Source organism: Artibeus jamaicensis, unplaced genomic scaffold, assembly GCF_021234435.1.
Source record: "Artibeus jamaicensis isolate MK-2021 breed Jamaican fruit bat unplaced genomic scaffold, CSHL_Jam_final contig_851, whole genome shotgun sequence".
In the NCBI taxonomy this organism is placed as follows: Eukaryota; Metazoa; Chordata; class Mammalia; order Chiroptera; family Phyllostomidae; genus Artibeus; species Artibeus jamaicensis.
The window spans coordinates 15,985,540-16,010,125 of NW_026521986.1; the positions used below are offsets into that span (position 1 = coordinate 15,985,540).

Consider the following 24,586-nt stretch of genomic DNA (forward strand, 5'->3'; position numbering starts at 1 on the left):
GCTGGTTCATGGAACTGCAATTTTATCACAAAATCACTAGATAGGTTGGTGGGAGGGCTATCACATTTCCCATTAACAAAATCTGAGGTATTTAAAGACTCCACAGCCATGGAAACTCATTTCTACTTCCCTCAGAGGTAATCGAGAGGCTGAGAAGGCTCTTGTAGAATGTCCTACCTCCTTGGGTTTCTCACTGCCTAAGCAGGACTGCACCATGTCAAACACCGGTCTGGTCCAGTCCTGGTTAGGCAGTGCAGTGTTTGTGATGAGTCGGTTCACTCTTCAGAAGGGGTTCCAAGGCAACAGTGTGATCAATGATGAGTTTTCCCGTCTCTGTTTTGGCCTGTCTTGGTGCTGAAGCCAATGGCAATACAAAATGGTGCAGTCATTTACTATAAGATCTGCCTAAGTAAAAGGAGTGGGCTCTCCCAGTCTCAGCTGTCAGGGTTTAACCTAGCTCGTTTTACTTGGCTATTCTCGTCATCTAGGTGGCAGAAACCTTCAGCAGTGATGTCTCTTTTATTCTCCTCCGTGGGTTCCAAAGGGAAGTCCTGGTCTGTGGCCAGTACCTGTCGGACAGTCATGTTAACACGAGCCGTTTTCAAGTAGCTGGCACACACCTGCCAGTCCTCCGCAGAACAGCACTCTACCACCGAATCTCTGGGGACGACAGCCGGGGGAGGTGTTTCTAGGCAGCAAGGCAGGCTCTCCCCGTTGGAACTTGGAAGAACCTTTGGAACTGCATGGTTCAACAGGCGACTGAAACCTGACATTACCATGATGTCACCGCTGTGCATAAACATGGCTGTGGGGGCTTCATCTCTTTTGAGGCCACCAAGGAGAAAGATGGCAGACTGTCCAAAGCTAAAAAAAAGTAAGTAAAACACACAACAGTAAGTTTCTGTTAACTAACCGTGGTTGGTGATGTTACTGCTAATTGTATTATTTCCTAATTTCAGCTCAATACTTATTGCTCCTAAATCTTCCTTTTCAAAGAGTGCTATGCTCCTTCTCTTTTGGCTTTTGTGTCTATGAATGACCGATCCATAATCTGCTACTTAAACTTGTCATAGCCCACAGGACTGCAGTGACATAAAATTTGAAGCAGTTAAAAAAGCAAAGTAAGAATTTAGTTTTAACATTATCCATGTAAGTTTTATTGATGCCTCTTTAGGATTTAAGTCTTCCAATAAAATTACAGTAGTCCCCCTTTATCCTGTTCTGGTTTCTGCAGTTTGTAACACGTTCTCAACTGTGGTCCCAAATTATTAAATAGAAATAAACTATTCAAGAAACAATTCATAAATTTTAAACTGCACCCTGTTCTAGTAGTGTGATGAGATCTTGTAGTGGGCGCCCTGATCCGTCCAGCCTGGACACGATTTTTTATCCCTTTGTCCAGCGAATCCATGTGGTATACACTCCCCACCCATTAGTCACTTAGTAGTAACTCAGTTATCAGATCAAATGTCCGGGTATTGCGGTGTCTGATTCAAGTAACCCTTATTATACTGAACAATGGCTCCAAAGCATAAAAGTAGTGATGGTAGCAATTCAGATATGCCGACCAGAAGCCAAAAAGTGGTTCCTTTAAGTGAAAAGGTAGAAGTTCTTGACTTAATAAGAAAAAAAATTTCTTACTAAGGTTGCTAAGATACAGTCAGAACAAATCTACCTGTGAGCTTGTGAGGGAAAAAGGCATTTGTGCTAGTTTTGTTGTTGTACCTCAAAGTACAAAAGTTACAGCCGCAGTGAGTGCTTAGTGAAGATGGAACAGGCACCACGTTTGTGGGTGGAAGACACGGACTGGCAATGTGTTCTAACTGACAGCAGCATGTTGTGCCCAGAAGCACTGAGCCTGTCCAAAGACTTCAGCAAGGGACCCCCTCAAAGTACTGACCACATTCATGTAACTCTTATTATAATCTATTGTGTTAGTCTCTTCCTGTGCCTAACTTATGAATTCAGCTTTATCGTAGGCTATGTATGTAAGGAAAAACCACAGTATGTGTAGGCTTTGGCACCATCTGTGGTTTCGGGTATCTCCTGGGAGTCGGGGAATGTATCCTTCGTGGAGAAGAGGGGAGTACGACATTTAAGCCCTTCACCGTCTTTATCATTCCTGTCCATTTTAAAGATAAGGTAACAATAAAAGATTCTGTCAGGCACTCTCTTTGTCAGATACAGGTGCAGTACGCTGTATAAATTCCAACTTATGTTTAGGGAGACAAGAGGGACCTATTTAGGCTTGTGAGCTTTGCTCTTCTCCATTCCAAAAGAGATGCTTACTCTGCTATATGGTCCTGCACTTGCCTATTCCACAGACACTGACAATACCTCTCATTACAAAAGGCAGACTCCATGCATCTTCAACAGAAATATGAACTGTGACTTGGTTATTCTTAAAGGACTATACTAGTTTTACTTATGATACATTGTTAAAATGCCCAGAAGTGAAAAATTATAGATCCAGTCATTTTTCACAAAAGTTTAATGTTTTTGGATGCATATAGGGGTTCTGACCAAGATAGAGATGTAGGTAGAAATGCTTTGCTTCCTCACACAGCCAAAAGAAGGATAACAACCAATCTAAAAACAATAAACAACCAGAAGTGCCAGAAAAATCAAACTGCATGGAACTCTGACGACCAAGGAGTTAAAGAAACATCCACCCGGACTGGTAGGAGGGGCAGAGACCAGAAACAGGAAGCTCAGTGGAGAGGTCACACGGCAAGGCACAGACTACATGGGCAAGGTGGAGCTGGCTGAGAGGCCTCCACAAGGTGGTGGACTGTATGAGTGAAATAAAGCAAAATATACAGCTAACCAACAGGGCTGTGTGAACAGGAAACTGAAGATTCAAGTTGCCCTGGCCGGTGTGGCTCAGTGGAATGAGTGCCAACCTACAAATCAAAAGGTCAGAGGTTCGATTCCCAGTCTAGGGCACATGCCTGGGTTGTGGGACAGGTCCCCAGTTGGGGGCACTCGACAGGCAACCACACATTGATGTTTCTCTCCCTTCCCCTCTATAAAAATAATAAAAATCTTAAAGAAAAATAAAATCCTTTAAAAAATTCAAGCTAGCTGTAAACTACTGTGCGGGATGCCATGGCAGGGGGACGAGGCGGGGTGGGGAGGAGACGGATGGACGACGACTCCCAGTCTCATATAAGGGAGATTGTTGCAAAGAGAGGCTACAGCAGAGCAAGCCAGCTGCACTGTTCCCTCACTGACCCCTCCCCCACAGACAGTGCCACATAGCAGCAAAAGAGGGTGTCCTCACCCTGGCAAATACCTAAGACCCTGCTCCCCTACAACATTAACAGGTGCACCAAGACAAAGAAATATGGCCCAAATGAAAGAAAAGACCAAACTCCAGAAAAAGAACTTAGTGACGAGGACACAGACAACCTACCAGATGCAGAGTTCAAAACACTTGTAATCAGGATGCTCACAGAAATGGTTGAGTATGGTTGCAAAATAGAGGAAGAAGTGAAGGCTATGCAAAGTGAAATAAAGCAAAATATACAGCTAACCAACAGTGAAGGGAAGAAAACTGGACTCAAATCAACAGTTTGAAACAAAAGGAACAAACAAACATCCAAACAGAATGAAGAAACGAGTATTCAAAAAAAATGAGGAGAGGCTTAGGAACCTCTGGGACAACTATAATCACTCTAACATCCAAATCATAGGGGTGACAGAAGGAAAAGACCAAGAGCAAGACGTTGAAAACTTATTTGAACAAATAATGAAGAAAAACTTCCCCAATCTGGCGAAGGAAATAGACTTCCAGGATGTCCAGGAAGCCCAGAGGCTCCCAAAGAAATTGGACCCAAGGGGGAATACACTAAAGCACATCATCATTAAACTACCTAAGATTAAAGATAAAGAGAGAATCCTAAAAGTAGCAAGAGGAAAGGAGACAGTTACCTACAAACGAGTGCCCATAAGGCTATCAGCTGATTTCTCAAAAGAATCCTGACAGGCCAGAAGAGACTGGAAAGAAGTATCTGAAGTCATAAAAGGCAAGACCCTACATCCAAGATTACTCTATCCAGCAAAACTATCATTCAGAATGGAAGAGCAGATAAGTGCTTCCCAGATAAGGTCAAGTTAAAGGAGTTCATCATCACCAAACCCTTATTATATGAAATGTTAAAGGGACTTATCTAAGAAATAGAAGAAAATGAAAAACTATGAATAGTAAAATGACAACAAACAACTATCAACAACTGAACCTGAAAAACAAGAAACTAAGCAAACAACTAGAACAAGAACAGAATCAGAGAAATGGAGATCACATGGAGAGTGTTCGGTGGGGGAGGGGAGGGGAAATATTACGGGGGAAGGTACAGGGAATAAGAAGCATAATTGGTAGGCATAAAACAGAAGGGGAGAGGTTAAGAACAGTATAGGAAACAGAGAAGCTGAAGAACTTGTATGTTCAACCCATGAACATGAACAAGAAGGGGGGAATGCTGGAGGGTTGGGGGGTGCAGGGTGGAGGGGAGATAAAGGGAAGAAAAAACTGGGAGAACTGTAACAGCATAATCAATAAAACATACTTAAAAAAGTAAAAAGTTTAATGTTTTTATTTTAGTTTAAACATGCTTTAGAAACGGAATGAGGTGATAAAAAGTAATCCCGAATCTCTAGAACAAACTTACCTGAATGATAGCAGGGGCCTGGAGTGATCAAGTTCAGATTTATCTACGTGAATGCCCAGCGTGGAATCCAATCGGTAGTAATTCAGGATCCCTGCTTCGGCTCGGAAACCCTGAAACCCACAGGCAGCAGCTACTTGCTCTGAGAGGAAAGCCAGGTCAGAAGGGAAAGGTGTATAATGATCTGCTGAGTATTTCTTTAATAAAAGCAGGGAAAATAAGAAAAACAATGATCTCAGGAAAGTAGGAAACTGAAATAAGTTACCATTTTAATTACCATTTAAAAGTCATCTAGCTTACACGAATATTAACATAGCATGATTTATTCATCCATTCTTTGAGGCATCCCAGAATCTAACAATAAGCCACTCAAAATATTGAGTGCCTATTGTATAGCAGACAGCGCTATGCAGAGATAAACTAGAAAAATTCATGCTTCAGGGAGTCTATACATTAAGCAATGACTACAACCTCTCTCTAGTATACTTTAATCCCAAACAGAATAGTTCTTTTAGGGTTAAAAGGTAACTCAGTACTGTTACTGCAGCCCTGGCTGAGTGGCTCATTTGGCTGGAGCATCAAACCATATACCAAAAGGTTATGGGTTCAATCCCCAGTCAGGGCATATACCTAGGTTACAGGGTTCGTATCTAGATTACAGGTCTGATTCCCTGCGGGGAGGCAACTGATTGATGATTCTCTTTCACATTGATCTCTTTCTCTCTCTCTCTCTCTCAAATCAATAAAAAATAAAAAAGATGACCTAGAGATGCCTAAAGAAACATAATGACTACATGTAATGTGGGTGTCCTGGAACAGAAAAAGTACAGTTAAATAGAAAATTTGAATGATGTATGTATGGACTTTACTCTTATAATAATGTATTACTTATTGGTTTACTAATTGAGACAAAGGTACCATTTTAATGATAGAGACAGGTGTTAGTAGGAGGAACTGGGCACGGGGTATATATAGGAAATCTCTATACTACATTTTATCTTTTCTGTAAATCTAAAAGTAGCCTGAAATACAAAGTTTATTATTATTTTTTTAAAAAGGCAACTCAGATTGAGTGCCGGCCTGCAAACCAAAGTAACTGGTTCGATTCCCAGTCAGGGTACATGCCTGTTGCAGATCAGATCCCCAGTAGGGGGCGCAGAAAAGGCAACCTCACATTAATGTTTCTCTCCCTATCACCTTCCCTTACCTCTCCCTAAATAAAATCTTAACAACAACAAAAAGCCACTCAAATACTATTGCCAGTTTGGTCATGGACCCCTCAGACTGACATTTGGTTTAGTGCTGGGTTCACTGGTGGTCACTCTGAGGGACAACGTGCTCAAGACATCTGAACTGAAACCGACTCACACCATGCCTCGTGGCAGGACCTTAACATGAAGTCATTTAGAGCACACACCAATCCGAAATTCCTTTATTTTTAGCATCTAAGGATCACAAATACCCTCTTCTCTTAAACAACAACAAAACAAAAAACCAAACAACAACAACAAAGAAACTCCAGCTCTGGCCACCTAGCTCAGTTGGTTAGAGCATACGTGACACACCAAGGTTGCAGGTTTGATCCCTGGTCAGGGCACACAGGTTTCTCCCTCTTTCTCTCCCTCTTACTCTCTCTCTAAAATCAATAAACAAGCCTTTAAAGAAATCAAAGGCCAGAACACCTACTCTCTGCACAAAGCCTATCCACGTCATGAGAATGACAGACAGCAGTCTCCTGTACAGGTGAGTTGGAGAGGTTTCTTGGCCACGCGGCGGCAGCAGCCTGACACTTTTCCTTGGTCTGGATGTGCTCCTCCCACTTCTCCTTCTGCTCAACAACCACAAATCTGATAGAAAATCCACTTTTGTCTCACTCTGTATCTCACATGACCCATTCTACCTGGAGCAACAAAGTCATGGCTCTGGAGAGAATGTATTTACTTCAGCCGCAAGCAAGCTTTCATTTCAGGTTCAGGAAGACTTTTGTGGGAAGTCTTTGATGGATGGCCAACCCTCTTCAGTTGGAATCTCCCTGTTTTATTTTTTTCTTCTTTTCCTGAACTGCATAGAAAAAGAGTTCCTATTCAACATCTCAATGTTAAGGGTGTAGTTAGAGAACTTTCAGGGTTTCTCTGCCATTTAAAGTTTTAATCCTTGCAGAAGATCAAACCACTCAGAGCTGCTATTCTAACACTATACCACCTGTGCTACAATGAAGTAATTTCTATTTTCGGCTCTGAACCCTCTCCAAGCTGTCTATGCACTATTCTTTCTTAATTCTCTTTTACTTTTCTCTGATTACTTAGTTTTCGATAATGTTCCCTCCACATTTTTCTTAGTAAATGAAGCTCACTTTGAGGTCCCTGGAGAATAACAATATCAACGACAAAAATAACATAATAAAAAACAACCAGCTAACATTTGTGTTAATGTACTGAACTCTCAGAATAGCCAGGCACTGTTGTAACCACTGCACAGGCCTCAGTCATGCAGTCATCCCAACGACCTTATGAGACAGGTACCATCCTTGTTGAAGGCAAGCCTGTCTAACCTGAAGACACTCACACGGCCATTTTCTCAAATACAGATATTTAGTTTTCCACTAAATCGCTATCACTGAAAATAAGAATTGTATCACGAGTATTTTTAGGTAACTCATTATTCTGATCAGTTAATATACATGCTAATAAGCTGGGTTGAATGAAACTATAGAGCTTTTAGAGAGTAACTGGTTAGAAGCAAGATGGTCAATTTCAGTCTGTTTTATTCAGTTTACTCTCAGAAATAGTCCTTTTACTTGGTGGTAAATATCTCATTGAGACAAGAGACACTGCACTATCAGGGATAAAGGAGACATTCTTTGAAGCAAAGAAGTCAGGAAAGAAACTGTACCTCAAAACACAAAATGCCCATGGAACTTCGTTAATTTTATGCTATTCCTTCCCACTTGTCTCCTGCTCCAACTTTACACAGAAGGCTGAGGCATCTAGATCCTAAAAGTCCTTCTATGGATTGATGAGAACACCAGAAGTATATGGATCTTCTTTTACTCCAGGAAGATATTATGTAGGAAATAAATGCTCAACAAACAGTAAACAATAATGAAAATAAAGGTCATAACTGAGCGCCGACCGCTCTTGAAGGCAGTATAGAAAAACTGATATCCCTAACACCTACTTACAGAAAGTACTGATGACTTCTGATATAATAATATAACCTGAGGGCATCTAAGGAAAAAAAATTTTCTCTTGATAAATTATCCATGCCTCTTGGGATAGTGTGTCAACAGGATTTTGGGAGGGAATAAATAAAAGAGATCCTTCTGTGAATGCATAATGATACTGTAAGCTTGACCAGGAAGAACTCCCTCTCTGTGGGCCCAGGAAGCACAAAAATGGAAAACAATGGAATGAGCAAGAAAATTCGAATACCTTGCTGTCCCAGTTATAATGGTAGCCTAGGGTCACCCATCGCAGTTTCTCTAGTAAGCTTCGGGGTCTCCGTTTATTCACTTCTTTGTATCTGCAAAAATTACAGACAAAGGAGAATTTTATTGATATTAAATGGCAGTAACAGTTGTTTGTATAGATCTTGGAGTCTAAATGTGGTATTCCATGGTATATGCCATCAGCCAAGGTCTCCATTGGGGAAACTAGAATAGATAAGTTGGGCAAGAATATAATAATACTAAAAAAGTGGTAACATTTCTAATTTCTTGTCCTTGGTTCTAAATCCTCTACTCAATGGAATCAGTTTTAAATGGAAAGTGTCCAGCATCTCAATGATAAAACAAGAATGGCAACAGAAACATCTTTATCTGTCCATGGGAAACAGGACCAAGAGCACTACGAGTAATTGAAATCTGCCCAACACAACGTGTTCAATTTGGTTTGCTAAAAGTGGTGTATGATTAATCACAGCTATCACTATGACTTTAATGATGATGGCTTCCCAGAATTGCAGGTTGGGGCAAGTTTGGCAAAATATAGTATGTAATCAATAACTGGGTTAGCATGACTTCTTAGATAGCTTAGACAACTAAGGCTAGCAAACTACTAAGGAAGGACTGCTATAATTTGGTTTCTGACATCCCTTGTTCAAACTGCAGGAAGTTTCTGTAAAATAGCACTGCCCTTTCTGCAATTAAAGGCTTATTTGATCAAATCTGTGGGATCAACTTTTTCTAAAGAAGAAGGTTGTTGGTCTACTTCTAAATATCTAAAAATACAAGAATGCTAGGTCTAATCATTTTACTTAGTTTCTATGTAATTTAAGTAATTTATCAATCAAAATATTTTTGTTGTTCAAGAACTGCTGTTTAAAAAAGATCAGACTACTTTAAGGAGTTTGTATTCTGACAAGAGATGACAGGTAAGCATAAGAAGAAATTATGGGGAAATTTAAGTAGTAGTAGAAAATCTACTACTAAAAGGAACAGCACAAGACTTTGTGGGCCACTAGAATTAAGAAAAAGAAGAGCTCAGAGTCAGTTGTCTAATCAGCTGGGGCTTCGTGGCAGAGTTGGGAGTCGAGCGCAGCACTGAAGAATGGGCAGCCTTTCAACAGGGAGCGACGCACTAGGCAACACAGGCTTACGGCAGGAGCAGAAGCAGCAAAGGATTTATTAGGGGCTCAGCTCTAAGTGACACTCATCTTGATACCTGACCAAGAGTTTACAGAATAGACGCTACCTGTCTTCATGAGTTTACATTCTAAGGACATTGTGATAGACACATCAAGACCAGTAGCTAAAAGAAATAAAACACACCCTAATTTATTTAGGACAGCCACGCAGAAAAGAGGCATAGCAGGTCTGACTGTTATCCTTTGACAGGCCTGCTTACAAGGATGGCCCTTGGCAGGCTGCTGAAAAGTGGATTTTGGAGGCTCACACCATTCCCAAATCTGTAGCTCACTGTGCCTAAATTGTTGGTACTAACAATACAGTACCAACTATATTGGTACCAAAGTCTTCTGCTGTTCATTTTAGTAGGTTGGTATAATATTGAATACCTGCTTTCCTTCTGGGAGTGTGAAATTTTGGTATGGTAGACAGAGACTGCCACTGCGACCGTGCTAGTAAAAACCTGGGCACTGAGTATCCCTAGCAGGTAACACTTCACACATCACAACTCGTTGCCAGGAGAATGAAGTGCATCTTGTGTGACCTCACTGGGAGAGCACTCTGGAGCTTGAGTCGGGTTTTCCCTGGACATTGCTCCATGTCCTTTTCTAATTTTAGAAATTAAAAAATTTTGCTCTGTATTCTTTGCTAATTTTGCTCCGTATTTTTTCACCACAATTACTTTTTTTCATACGTACAACTAGCCTGAGCCCTGTGACTTCTCCTGGTTAATCACTAAACTTGGGGACCTCTGGCATAACAGGATAGACAACTATTAACAATTTAGGGAAAAAGATATGTAGGCTTGGACAGTGACTGCAATTAGCTGACGTGAACAGTTATGTATAACCACCATTATTTAATGTGTAAAAACTTTAAAAGAAAGCAACACAACCTGAGTTCTATCAATGTTTCTTCAGTTAAAGGTAATATAAAAGGATTTCCTGATACTGCTTTCATAAAAAATATTCTATTTTAGTAGCATTGAGATAGAAAAATAAGTATAACCTCTTACTTCTGGACTCATGTGAATCTGGCAGTTAATATTAATATAAATAGGAATATAATAGGGTACTTATATAAGTTACATAAGTACCCTACAGAGGTAATCCATTCTATTTATTCCTCTTTCCAAGATACTATTTAATACCTAATTTCTTATTTAAAGATAATCTCATACACCTGAAACTAACAGAAAGTAATACTGAATGTAAACTGTAATTGAAAAAAAAAGCAAAACATCAAGAAAATCTCAAAGACAAAAGAAAATGCTGCCAAAGAACAGAACAGTGATTTCATGGATATTGAAGCTGTGTGTTTTCAATGAAGGAGAAAAGAAAGATGCTAAAGTCAGTAGTGTATAAATGGAATCTAGATCTCAAAATAGATGGGTGTCCTGAGGATGTAGACAGCAAAGGGAAGAGCTGTACAGAAAGCTTTTACAGAGCTTGTGTGTACCCTACTTAATTTCTGCCAAGTGGTTTTCAAACTTTAATGCTCTTCATAATCACCTGGAGGGCTTGTTAAAATTCACACGCTGGGCCTGCACCTATACATTCTGGTCCAGTAGATCTAGGGTGGTGCCTAAGAATGTACATTTCTAAGTTCCCAAGCTACTGGTCTGGGACCACACTTAAACACCATCCTACACAAAATTTAAAAAACAGGACAAAACATTTCCATCTTTTTCTAGAACCCATACTATTACATAAAAATCAGACTGATCTGAACAAAGAAAGATAGTAACATGTAGCTCTGGGAATAATTCAGAAGGTGATTGTATTTTAGACATTTGATATGGCACCAGCGAGCTGCCTTTCCATCAAAAGATTCAGTCTAATGTTCTTCAAAAGGGTATACATAAAAGGGTATACATAATTTTAATTAACATAGGTTTATGATATTAACAATAAAATTATCAAAATTACAGTAACAATCAAGTAGGAATGAAACTACCCTATAATATGCCTTTTTAAATATAGTTCCTTTTTTTAGAAACAAACTATCACTATAAAAGGAAGGTTTTGGGTTTGCCTTATAAAAGGGGATTGGTCCAAGGATATAAAAGATGTCGGAGCTGTCCTTTCAAAAAGCATTAAACCCAGTTCTCCTAACAGAAAAGAAAAACAAAGCTCAAGGACTTGATTAGTGAAAGTTGTGATCACTGAGTGTCTATGCCATTTTAAGAATTTAATATATATTCTTGTGTAATGTGTTAAACCCACGTAGGTATAAGATTCCATCCCTCATTTCATACCCTCTTCTAAGAACTTGACTTCACTTTTTACCTTTGTATAGAATTTCTGGAAGTAGCAATAACTGTTTTAACACTTGCCTTTCAGCTGTGAGAGCAGCAGAAGTGGCCAACACCAGATACTTCTTGTCTGGGTATTATCTTAGGGACACTTCTGGTTCCCATGGACCTCTTGGGTAAAAAAGTGTCCAGAAAAGTCACCCCTGAACATTGTGGACAGCGTAAAGCCAAAATTGAATTTAACAAGCTCCCAAATAATTTCCAAGCAGAATACTGAGAAATTAATGAAAGGCATGGGTAGGCTGTTCTCTTTTTAAACCTGACTTGTCTCAGTGCCAACAGAGCTGCCACAGCCACCCTCAGGAATGCAGGGAATATGCTGGCACCTAACCTTAAACCTTTATCAATTATAAAAAAAATGTTTTCAAGCAAGTGTGACCCTAATTATTGGTTCTTGCTGCAAACAGAAACAGCCAGGCTCCCTGTCCTGGCTGCCCCTCCAGGCACTAGCAGGAGGATGATGGGCGGGCGGGCCACCTTCTCCCCAGTGAATGTGTCCACACAGCAGTTTGCTCACTCTCTGTCATGGATAAGTGCTGGCATTTCTCTCAGCGATCATGTTCCACAGCGCTGCTTTCAACCAAACCCCTACTTGGATGGAAATGAACTCTGTGCAGTGGTAGTTTGGGTGTCATAATTAAGCATTAGTATTTTCTTTCTGGCCTGAATGGATGTTAGTGAATCACTGTGAAAGCAAAAACACTCAGAAAAGAGCCTAAAGTTGTTTAAAAACAACTTTAAAATGATTTAAAAAGAAAAACTTCAAAATGCTATTGCAGGTTTTGCTTTTTTCAATCATTTTTAAAGGCTTGGGAATTGTGCCTTTCACAGTTCTGAATATTTCTCTGCATAACCACAACTTTCTGTCTTAAAGTTCCATCTCCTGTCCCTAGAACTCCTTTTTTTTTGGGTATGAGTGTTTCCAGTTTTGTCTCCTTTCTCAACCTAAATCTTTGTTAATCACTGCAAATGGACACAAATTCTACCTTAATTGCTAACATCCTTTTGCTATTTTGCAAACATTTAGTCTTATCTAACCTACCTACTGTTCTGAACCATCATTCACATCAAGGGCTCAGTCCCTCTCTTACTTCCTTCTAGGACAATGAGCACAGGGGCCTGATCCAATGATCCAGTGAACGATTTCCATTCCCCTCCCCTAAACTTTTCAAAGTGTTTGCCCCGTTCTTCCCATCTCATTTCAGCAGTGCTCCCATTTCTTTCCACTAAGGTCAACTTCCCAAGCTGACCGCTCACTCAAGCCTCCATTGCATGTCCTGCTTCCCTCTGCCCTGCATCTATCGCACTTTCCCTTTATAATCAAGTCTTTATAAAAGGACTCAATACTTGCCATCCTCACTGCAATCTGACTTTTGCTATCACCTCTCTACCAAAACAAGTTTCTTCTTTTTACTTGAGTGGTGATCTTCAAATCCTATCTTAGTCTAGAAACATTTTCCTGTCTTAGCCTCTAATAGCACTTTTTAAAAATTGTTTTATTTTTTACTTTTATTTTTTTACCCAGAGCTGATGCTTCCTAGGGCTAGTGGCCTTCTTTTCTGGATTCACTATAATCAATGCTATTAATGGCACCATAACAAAGTCTAAAAGGAGCAGAAAGGGGAAAAGATTATTTGTTTTCACAATGAGGATATCAATAAAAGTTTTCATATATATATATATATAAAATGAATACAAGGCATTTCATAAGCTTATGGAACAAAGTTGCTTTATTTAAATTTGTATTTCTTATTCTTTGAAGTTATTTTCGATTAAATAATACATTCACAAAATTCAAAAGGTACACGAAATTATCCATTAATTAATTCCACAAATATATGGTAAGTACCTTTTGCACTTAAGAATAAAAACACAGAGCAAGGGGATAAAGCGGGAGGAAAAAAGAGGACTGATTAATTGGTAGGGGAATCACTTCTAGTAAGACATCAGAATAAAGACCTAAGGGAAGAAGTCACTGGTTATCCAAGAGAAAAAGCTTCCCAAGTAAAGGAACGGCGTTCACAGGGAACCTGAGCATGGCCCTGACTGCTGTGGCTCAGATGTTTGGGTGCTGCTCCACTGACTAAGGCCTCCAGCTTGACTCTCGGTCAGGGCACATGCCTGGGTTGTGGGTCAGGTCTCTGGTTGGGGGTGTGAGAGAGGCTACTACTTGACATTTATCTCACTTGTTGATGTTTCTCTCCCTCTCCTCCTTTCTCCCTGCCTCTCTCGCTAAAAATAAATTAACATCCCCAGTTTGACTCGCAGTGAGGGCACACGCCTGTGTTGAGGGCCAGGACCGCAGCTGGGGGCATGGGAGAGGCAGCCAATTGGTGTTTCTCTAACAAATAGATGTCTCTCTCCTTCTCTCTCTAAAAATGAATGAATGAATGAATGAATGAATGAATAAATAAAAATCTGAGTGTACCTGATGTGTTTAACGAATAGCATGGAGGTCAGTATGGCTGGAGAATCAGTAAAAAGGAATGGCAGGAGATGAGGCTGGAGAGGTGGCTAGGGCCAGATCACCTAGGCCTCGTAGACCTTGGTGAAAACTTCTGATTTTATTCTAAGCGTTGTATAACAAAGAACTTGACTGACTTTTGACTCTGGTTCTCCGGAGAAAGCTTTTAAACCCTCGGGAATGTCTATGTTATTTACTGTGGGCCCCAGGACCACACCCATGGGCCTGTCAAGCTAGAAAGACCAACCATCTAATCAGAGTACTGAGTCTTTTCAGAAGTGATATGCAGAAATTGAGTTCAATTATGTAATTAGTGATCTAATCAATCATGCTTAAGTAGTAAAACCCCAATGAAAACTCTGAACACTAAGGCCTGGGAGAGTGACCCATCCTGATTCCAGGGCAAGAGGATATGGAAGGATGCTTTGCATTCAGGACCCTTCTGAAACCGTAAGCGTAATGCTCTCGATTTCTGAACAGTTCAGGACAGTTACTGAACCTAAGGCAGTCATGGGAACTTCCCTATATTTGTGCCAGGTGGTCACAAGTGTGGGTAAGCTGGGGACCTCCCAAACTTGTGGCTGGTGTCTGAAGTGGGGGCAGTAAGTTTGGGGACCACACCCTTAACTTGTGACGTCCGTGCTGACTCTGGGTGGTTCGCATCAGAACTGAATAGCAGCACCGCTGATTAGAAGCTAAAAAAGATGATGTCATGTCTGTACCCTGAAACAGACTGAAGGGGCACAAGAACAGACACAGGGAAACTGGTCAGGCTACTGTGGTAAATGATGGTGGCTTACATTAAGGGGGTGGGGATGGAGACGCTGAGAAATGATTTTATTCATAATAACTACAGACCCTACTATATTTGCTAGAGAGTAGGATTTAAAACTTTTTAAACATGGCTGATTTGTCTGGTCTCCTGCTGACAGGTTGCTTCTCATTTTTTCCCCCATTACAAAGCTACAATGAAGATGTTTATACCTATTATACTCTTGTGCAAGAATCTTTAGCTATACTTACTCTTCAATGATAATAAACTTTGAACAAAACATAGAATTGAGGTGCCCTAATTTTGTGAACAAACATATTTATGCTTCTAAATTCAAGTATTTCCTATTTATTTTCTATTTAGACTTTCTTCTTCCCTGACCACAGAAACACAGGAAGTTGAAATTAAAAGGATCCTCAGAGGTCTTCTACTTCCATGGTTCTCCCTGTGGATGATATGGTAGATAACGACAATACGCAAGGGGATCTTTTTGAACAACAGACCCTCTTTCTGGTACATGCTGGCAATGTGGGGAAAGCTGGCATGTACTCTGACCATGATTTAGCTACTTTGGTGGCTTATCCAGTCCAATCCCTTTGTTTCCCAGACGAGAAAACAAATACATATCGGGCAGTGACAGAAGAACTTAGGCCCTAATCAATTTATCTTTAGAAGGGAAGGAGAGAGGGAGAGAAACATCAATGTATGGTTGCCTCTAGTACATCCCCTGCTGGGAAACAGCCTGCAGGGAACTGGCCTGCAACCCAGGCATGTGCCCTGACTGGGAATCGAACCGCAATTCTCTGGTTCACAGGCCTGTGCTCAATCCACAGAGCTACACCAGCCAGGGGCCTTAATCAATTTTTTTTTGATTTTTTATTTATTTATCTTTAGAGAGGAAGGGAAGGAGAGAAACATCAAAGTGTGGTTGCCTCTCATGAGTCCCCTGCTGGGAACTGGCCTGCAACCCAGGCATGTGCCCTGACTGGGAATCAAACCGGGATCGTGTAGTTCGCAGGCCTGAGCTCAATCCACTGAGCTATGCCAGTCAGGGCAATTTTTTTAAAAGATTTTATGTATTTTATTTTTAGATAGAGGGGAAGGGAGGGAAAGAAGAGAGGGACAGGAACATCAATATGTGGTTGCCTCTTGGGCACACCCTACTGGGAAAAGAACTGGCAACCATGTGGTTCGCAGGCAGGTGCTCAATCCACTGAGCCACACCAGGCAGGCCCCTTATCAATTTTCAATGCTGCCAGCAGTGTCTGAGCATATCAATTTCTTCCAACCCTTGACAACAGAAGGTATGAATATCACGTTTTTTTATTTTGGATAGAGGTTCGTCTGACCTATCTTAGAAGATGACAACTGAAGTTTCTGCTGAGTTGTTTGTCAGAAGGAAAAAATTACTTGAAAACACAGCCTGCTTTAATATCAAACTTTAAGCTCTCTTTGACTAATTTCACTTAAACAGCACTATTAGAGCAACTAAGTTCAAACAGAACACACAAAGCTGGTGTAATGGTTTTAAGAGGCTGTTCCAAGGATTTCTCACATACTCTTATTTAATCCTCACACTACTGAATGAGAAAAGGACAATTCTGAGGCATAGAAAGGTTAATAATCTTGCTCAAGTTTACAAAGCTTTTAAGTGACAGAGCTGGGATTTGAACTCAGGCAACCTATCTCTAGAACTAGTGCTCTGCACAGCACTTAACCCTTTGCAGTCTGGCCCTAACATAGAGAGAGGTGAACCTTTCCAGCTTCACCTCTTTCCAATTCTACCCATGACTTCTAGGAAGCACTTTCCACAATCCACCTCCAACACAGCCACCTAAACCACCATTCCTGTGTCTTATAAACTCTATTTCTGTACCTGCCAAATTGTATTTAATTACATGGTTATGTCTTTGTCCTTGACTAACCCACACATTTCTGGAAGGCAGGGACCCTGTCTTACCTGTCTTTGAATCTCTAACACTCAAACACAGTATCTGACACACAGCAGAAACTCAAAATTGTAGAAGTAGAATAAACACATGAAGGCACACTGTGCTCCTATCTCACAGAGCTTACTCTGTTTTAAATATAACCTCTTAGCTCAGGCTGCTTTCTCTACCCTAAGTAGTGTTTTTGCTTTTCACGTTGGCCAAACCCATCTTTTTGGAAGACCCAGTTCAAATGGACAGAGGAAAAAAAAGACAACGAGAACTCAATTAAAAAGTAACTTTTTCTTCTCTGACACCTCTTTCTTGCCCAAAAGAATTATTTCTTCCTCTGGCTCCCTCAGCATTTTTCTGGCTGAACTCTATTATAATTATTCCTGTTGATGCCGAATTACTGCCACAGACTATGTGCTCCTGAGTGCAGGGACCGTGGCCTAGTTTGTAATGCCAATGCTAAGCATCATGCCTGATACACAACTGATCCACAATAAATATTTCTGGAATGAATGAATATTGAAACAACAGTAAGGTACAAACATTAGTTCTCAGGAAGAACTGATCTACCACAGAATAGCTAGTGGAACCGACTTCATCTGGGACGCAGAAGTAAAGAGCTTTCAGTTACTTTTTGCCGGGATACCACTAGTCTTCAAAGGAACTCACTCTAAGCAGAAAAAAGGGCTGAAGCTAAATGAAAATCAGTCATCTGATGATTAATGAGAATGTACTTGATGTCTTAGCTCTGATAAGGAAATCTCTGAAACAGATCTCAATTCACTTTACTGTAACCGTCAAAGCACCTGTGCAAATGTTCCTCGGGAAGGCAGGTAACTGCTGCAGTCAGTTCCTGTCACTTCGTTACAGAATAGTTCCTTTAAAGATCTGTAGTAACTTGAATGAATACTAACGCTTTTACTGTAATTGACAAAACCTACCTTAGAAACTCTCTGCTCTGTTCCCAAAGATCTTGGGTCTCTTCTTTAGTCATATGTTTGTCCAGGTTACATACATTAGGTTTCTGGGAATATAACTTAAGACACTGCTTCACCCAGTGCCACTGATAACCTGGGAGGAAGGGATTTGGGATGAAAATAAATCCTATACAAAAGATGGGTGGGAAAGAAAGAAGAGGAAATTCTCCATCAGTTATTCAGATAATTTATTTCTGTTGACTTCCTTATACCCTCTACTTTACTATTTACCCTTCATTTCCTGTTGCTCATGCTTCCATACCTGTAAGCAAATGTTTTCATTCCTATTCTCTAATTTTAGAGAGAGAGGAGTTTCTTCAAGTTGATATAAATTTGATGAACACTAGATATCTACCACTATGCAAATATCTTCGGCTTTCAGCGTTAGGGTTATTCTCAAGAGAAACAAACGTTCCACAAATGATTGACTGCTACCCAAAAGTGAACTTTAGAATTGAAAATGCCAAAAGTGGCCTCTCAAATTTTCACCAGGTGTTAGACTCTTTAAATTACCACAGTTAAAATAAGGGGTGTGATTTCTGCCTCCCAACTAAAACAGCAGGGAGGGAATATGGTACGTATACCTGCTCAGTATGGCATGACGCGTACACAGCATGTGTGCTGAGATCCCTGTGACCTTGAAAGTAATCTAACCTCGGGTTTCTCCTTCGTAAAAGAAGGGTAACAACAGTTAACTGGAATCTGTGCATGGTAAGGATTAATTCACCAAACAGATACTAAGTACTTGCTTAAGAATTAGATAAAGAGGTAGAAAAACTTTGTCCGTTGTGAAGTACCTGGAGATAGGGCAGGTAGAGACAGTAAGCAGAGACTGTAATACAGATAATGCCTTTTATTTACTTATTTGTCAGTTTTAATTTTAAGTTGAATTTATTGGGGTGACATTAATAAAGCTATATGGGTTTCAGGCATACAACTCTCTAGTACATCATCTGTATATTGTATTATGTTTTCACCACCCCAAGTCTAGTCTCCTTCCAGCACCAGTTATCCTTCACCTTCTACCTCCCCCCACCCCTCTTTCCCTTTGATAATCACCACGGTGTTATCTGTGTACATGAGGGTTTTTTTTTTTTCTTAATCCCTTCACCTTTTTCACAGAGTTACCTTAGAAACTCTCTGCTCTGTTCCCAAAGATCTTGGGTCTCTTCTTTAGTCATGTGTTTGTCCAGGTTACATACATTAGGTTTCTGGGAATATAACTTAAGACACTGCTTCACCCAGTGCCACTGGTAACCTGGGAGGAAGGGATTTGGGATACCTCCGTATCCTCTGACCAGATGCCTTTTAAGAGCCTGGCTATGAAAAGAAACACAGACTGAAGAGGAGTCGAAGAAGAATAAAGAAATAACGGGAGAGTTTACAGTTTTTAGGGGTTAAAATGACCAAACCATGCTTATAGATTGTGAAGAAACAGCCTGCAGAAAACTGGTTAAAAATAAAAGTGAGGAAAGGAATAGAACAAAGTCCTAAAAGATATAAAAGGTGAAAGAAGGTAGGATCAAAAAAGTGAAGGGACTGGCTGAACTGTAGAAAAACTGGAGAATAAAAATGGGGACATTTGCTTGCAAGTGTGGAGGCCTCTTTGGCACTTCATGTATCAGTAAAATTCTCCAAGTAATTTAGGACAGTGACAGGACTGTCGATGTTTTCAAAGAAAGAAAAATGAAAAAACCCCCAATAATCTACCATATGCTATCAGCATTATTTTAAAAAGCTTATAGCACCCCCATAGTATAAGATTAAAGGAAGAATACTTCTGATCTAGTGCAAGCTTGAACAGTGACAAGAAATTTAATACCTTTTCAGACAGTCCATTTCAGACAACTGTTGTCTTCCTCTCAATGAGTTAAAATTGCCCTCTTTTAAATTTTCATGCATTGGCCTTAGGTTATGACACACAGAGCAAACCCAAATTGGGTTTTAATTCTTCTTGATGAGTACTTCCAGCTTTATAGCTGATATTTGTTAAGCCTTTACTATTAGCTAGTCACTGACCTAAGCACTTCACATGCATATTCACATTTAATCCTCGTAATAATCTCATGAAGTGGGTACTTCATAAGATTTTATATGTGAGGCCAAGAGAAATTAAGAAACTTGTCCAAGGTCGTATTAGTAGATGGCAGAGCTGGGGCATGAACTCTGGTAGCCTGGGACCAGAGCCTAGGCTTTACTCACTATCATGCACTGCTTCCCATCCCTCTTGTGTACAACTTTTCAAATATTCAACATTATCATGTCCCCCTCAAGCCTACTCTTCCCCAGACTCAATTTCTGGTCTTGAGACCCATCAGCTTCCTGTTAAGTCTCCTAAGGACAGGTTGCAGTGTTTCCAGTTTCCTTAAGTACAATCTGCCCTGGTTGGTGTGGCTCAGTGGATTGAATGCTGGCCTGCGAACCAAAGGGTTGCTGGTGCGATTCCCAAACAGAGCAATGCCTCAGCTGTGGGCCAGGTCCCCAGTAGGGGGGCACTTGAGAGACAACCCACACACTGATGTTTCTCTGTCTCTTTCTCCCTCCCTTCCTCTCTCTCTAAAAAAAATAAATGAATAAAATCTTAAAAAAAAAAAAAAAAAAAAGAGGCAGAATCCATAAGTAAACAAAATCCCTCCAATCAAATTAGAGTAAGAAGAGACTGTCATCTCCCATGTTTTGGACATTATATTGTACTTCTAGTTAATGCAGCTTACAATGTCTGCGAAGACATTAAAGTCTCTAGGGACACAGTGAGGTACCAATTCAAATGATGTGGCTTAAGTGTAAAATCCTAGAAAAACTCAAAAGCAAGTACACCAGCTGGGAGGGTGGACAGGGATGGGGTAAAGGGCAAAAAACTGTACTGGAACAACAAATTAAACAAAAATAAATAAAATTACCCTCCACGTTATTAATGCTAATATTAATACTAATACTTTAGTGGTCATACTGTATTAAGACCTATAACACAGACCTGGCCACTTAGCACAACAAAAAAATTAATTATTTCCTTTTAGGAGCATCTCTTGCCTTTACTCCATATTTAAAATCACAAGTACAATGTTAACTTTATCTCCTCTAGAAAGAAACAAGATGACAGAAGATTATTTGGCCAAATAAGGCACTTCCATATTTTCTGAATAGTTCATAATAATCAATCTTATTAAAATATAATTTTAAATGTTAAATTATTTTATATTAATAATATTACCCACTTGTTTTTAAAGATTTCCTTTATTTATTTTTAGAAAGAGAGGAAGGGAGGGAGAGAGAGGGACAGAAACCTCAGTGTGGGAGAAACAGCAATCAGTTGCCTCTCACACGTCCCCAACTGGGGATCTGGCCCAAAACCCTGGTGTGTGCCCCTACCAGAAATCAAACCGGACACCTTTTGGTCTGTAGGTCAGCACTCAATTCACTGAGCCACACCACCCAGGGCAACATTTCCCACTCATCATTATTACCTTAATCTATCTGTAAAGTGAGCTACCCAACACTACTAAAATAACTAAAATTCTAGGTTAGTCTGTTAGCACTTTTAACCTCGTTAATGATAATCCTTTTTAAAAATACCCGGCTATGATGACAGCAACAATTTTTAAGTTGTTATGCCATCTGAGAATATGGCGACTGTGTGTCTGGAATGACCACTGTGAATTATGCTATTGCTCAAAGCAGTTCTTCTGCTAGAGGAGGTGGGTGTTCAGAGAGTTGCAGTAGGGAGCCCAGAGTCAGTGTCCTAGTTTTTGATTTGTATCTGGAGTGCCACTTTCTGTGCTGCAAACAGCACTGCTGACTTCTGTTCTACTCTTTGGGAGTGCTAAATAAATGGAATTCTTAGATGATGCAGAATTTAGGAGGGGTTGGGTAGTGGAACATTCAATGCATTTACTTTCTTCTTTGTCTACGTATTAGTGTACAAGTGCCTCCTCTGAGATTAGACAAATGAACTGATTCCACCTTCTAGGTCAGCTGCACTCACCAGGATAGTCTTCGAGTCCATAAGCTTGCCACTTGCTGACTGGCTGAAGTCCTGCTCTGTATGCATCATGGTCACTGACTGAGGACACACTTAGCTGAGATCTGACCACCTGGCAGGAAGGAAACAAGTCAGAGGGATAAAGTTATTTTACGGGTCAACTCCAAGAACCTCAGATCTCTTAAGACATTTCAGGTATGGGGCAAAGTTAGGTGTCCTAAGTCTGGGGTCCTAAACTTAGTACCACTACTTACTTGATAAGACTTAGATAAGTCACTTAACTTCTTAGAGCCTCAGTCTCCTCATCTACATACTAAGAAACACTAGAGAGCTATACAAAATTAAGACAGGTAGTAATGAGAAGCAGGCTGATTTTGGCCTTTAAGACTACTTTTTCTCATGATACCACGTGTTTGTGATGTCTTATTGGACTCTGGTCATCAAAGCATACTGGAATACTCTGAGTCACTATGCTGTTTACTTTGGTTAGGGCTAAAAATGATGCTTCTGAGACATCTGCACACTGCTGGTGTTTAAACAAAGCTATGAGGAACACCAGGCTGGGGAGAGTGAGAGAATGGAAAGAGAACACTCTTAGCCATACAGAAACAAATGTATCACTAAAACACTGGGAACCCTGTTTGCTAAAAGTATAATATTTGCTCTTTTTTAGATAAAACTTCAAACAGACATTCCCAACTTTTTTGCCTTTGTTAATTAGGAATTAGGTTTTTCAGGGCCTCATGAAGTTTTATTTGCATGTAGAGCATCTTACGAATGGCTCATTAAATTGTTAAGAGATCCCACATGAAGTCATTAAAGGACATTTAGGAAAAAAACACAAACAACTTTGCTCTTTTCGTGAATAATAAATTTAGGGTCTGGCTTGCTTTAGAATATATCAAATGTTCTCTTCCAAAGAGCTATGTTCTCTTACCCTATTAACTTCACCAAGTGTGGAGATTTCCAGGCAAAATACCAACATGTAGCTGGTATATAACTAGTCTGTATAATAAAATAGCTACCTGGAACTCTCTGAGAGTCCTGACCAAGCTAACTCTTTCCAGGTACCTAGAGGCTAATAAAATGTTTTAATTTTGAACACTTTGTGATGATTTCTTAAACAAACCACACTTAACAGTGCACTGTAATTCAGCAATACCCTCAAAGTAAACTTGTGGACCTATCATATGCTAAACTGAACCAAATTCTGAGCTTTTAGTAGTTTTTCTGTTGCCTCCCTCAGTTTCTCCACTGCTCTTCATTACGTGTCTTTTAGTGGTAACATTTTCCTTTAATATGCTACTTTCAGTCTGTCTTTTGGGGGGGGGGTGAGCAGTGAATACTCAATAGTGTATTTACAGAGAAGTTACTATTTTAGGTATATGCTACACAGAATGTCACCGTCTCAGGTGACTTACATTCTAAAAATATCTAAGCATTATAGTCAAGTATGGGCAAAAGTTGCTGAATGAGGACCTGAGGGCTATCCCACAAATTGAGTGTATTATTCTTGGGGCGCAGACTTTCTGTATGTTTTATTGATAACTCTAAAACCATTTTGGCTAGTGAGGTTTCTTAAGAAGCTGAGCTCTAGATAAATATGGTGGTATTATGGCACTCCAATTTTATTGAGAACTATTATTAAACCTGGAAAGAACACCTCATCCAGCCATCTGGGTACAATACCAACGGCAAATTAAGGGCTCGGGTATCCTCAGTGCTAATGCAATTGTAAAAAATATCTCTCTCCCTTCCCCCCCTCTCTGAAAATAATAAATAAAATATTTGCCCTGGATGGTGTAGCTCAGTGGATTGATTGCGGGCCTTCCAACTGAAGGAGTGTGGTTCGATTCCCAGTCAGGGCACATGCCTGGGTTGCAGGCCAGTTCCCAGCAGGGGACGCAGGAGAGGCAACCACACATTGGTATTTCTCTTCCTCTTTCCTTCCCTTCCCTTCCCGTCCCTTCCCCTCTAAAGATAAATAAGTAAATAAATCTTTAAGAAATATATAAACATTACTCTACAAATGTGATTCTCCCTGTGCCCCCAACCCCCACGATACTTTTCTTAATTTCCATGGGAAAAGGTAGAAACAACGGACAATGCTTGGACTCGACAGCCCTTTACTTTCAACTCAGAGAGATTACCCAAGTCTTGCAATGCCTTCTTTCTCAAAGGCTCAGACAAGACAGGTACCGGCAGTTTTGAGCAATAGCTTGACAATATCGATCTCTCCCAGGTCTGGAATTACTCGGGTACTTGGCTCTTTCAAGATGCAGAGCGCTTCCCATAACGTCTACGAATACGGCTTACAGTAATTTACACAAACTAAGTAGAAATGCAAGTTAATGGAAGGAGTAAATACCAATTCCCAGACATTTCTGATGGAGAGCGCAGCAACGAGTGGCCCCGTGGAGAAACCAGTAGCAGAGCTCTTTTCCGTCAAAATGTGGCGTTTTGTGGGCAGTTCAATTTCGTGTCCACGGGGTCTGGGATCGCTTCATAAGAAACCTCTTACCTCTGTACGCGGTAAGAGGTGGGAACAAGGAGACCCCTCCAGAAAGCAAGTCAAGCCGCCGAGCAGGCGCGCGGAGCTTTCTCCATACCTTGTGGGCACCGGGCCCCGTGCCGCGGGTTACTTGGGCCGCCGAGAAGTCGATGACCCCTCCCAGGTCTGCGGTCCCGGGGCGGCTTTGCCGGTAGAAGCGGAAAAGCTTCCGAAAAGCGTCCTCCCCCGGCTCCGTCGCCAACGTAGCCACAGAGCCTAAAACCGTGGCCATTTTTCCCATCTCGCCGGTCGCCGTCATCTGACTCGGAAGCAGATTTTCGTGCTCCGGATCTGGCTA

General features: G+C 40.6%; 1 protein-coding gene across 1 annotated transcript; it reads right to left on the reverse strand.

Moving 5' to 3' along the window:
- On the reverse strand, window positions 1–24,537 carry ALKBH1 (alkB homolog 1, histone H2A dioxygenase). Its single transcript, XM_037145267.2, has 6 exons — window positions 24,347–24,537; window positions 21,741–21,849; window positions 17,723–17,885; window positions 8,099–8,189; window positions 4,671–4,864; window positions 1–864 (listed from the first exon to the last, which is right to left on the reverse strand). Exons 1-6 carry the CDS (start codon window positions 24,527–24,529, stop codon window positions 435–437), a joined length of 1,170 nt encoding a protein of 389 aa, XP_037001162.2. The 5' UTR covers window positions 24,530–24,537; the 3' UTR covers window positions 1–434.
- Window positions 24,538–24,586: the final 49 nt, after the last annotated feature.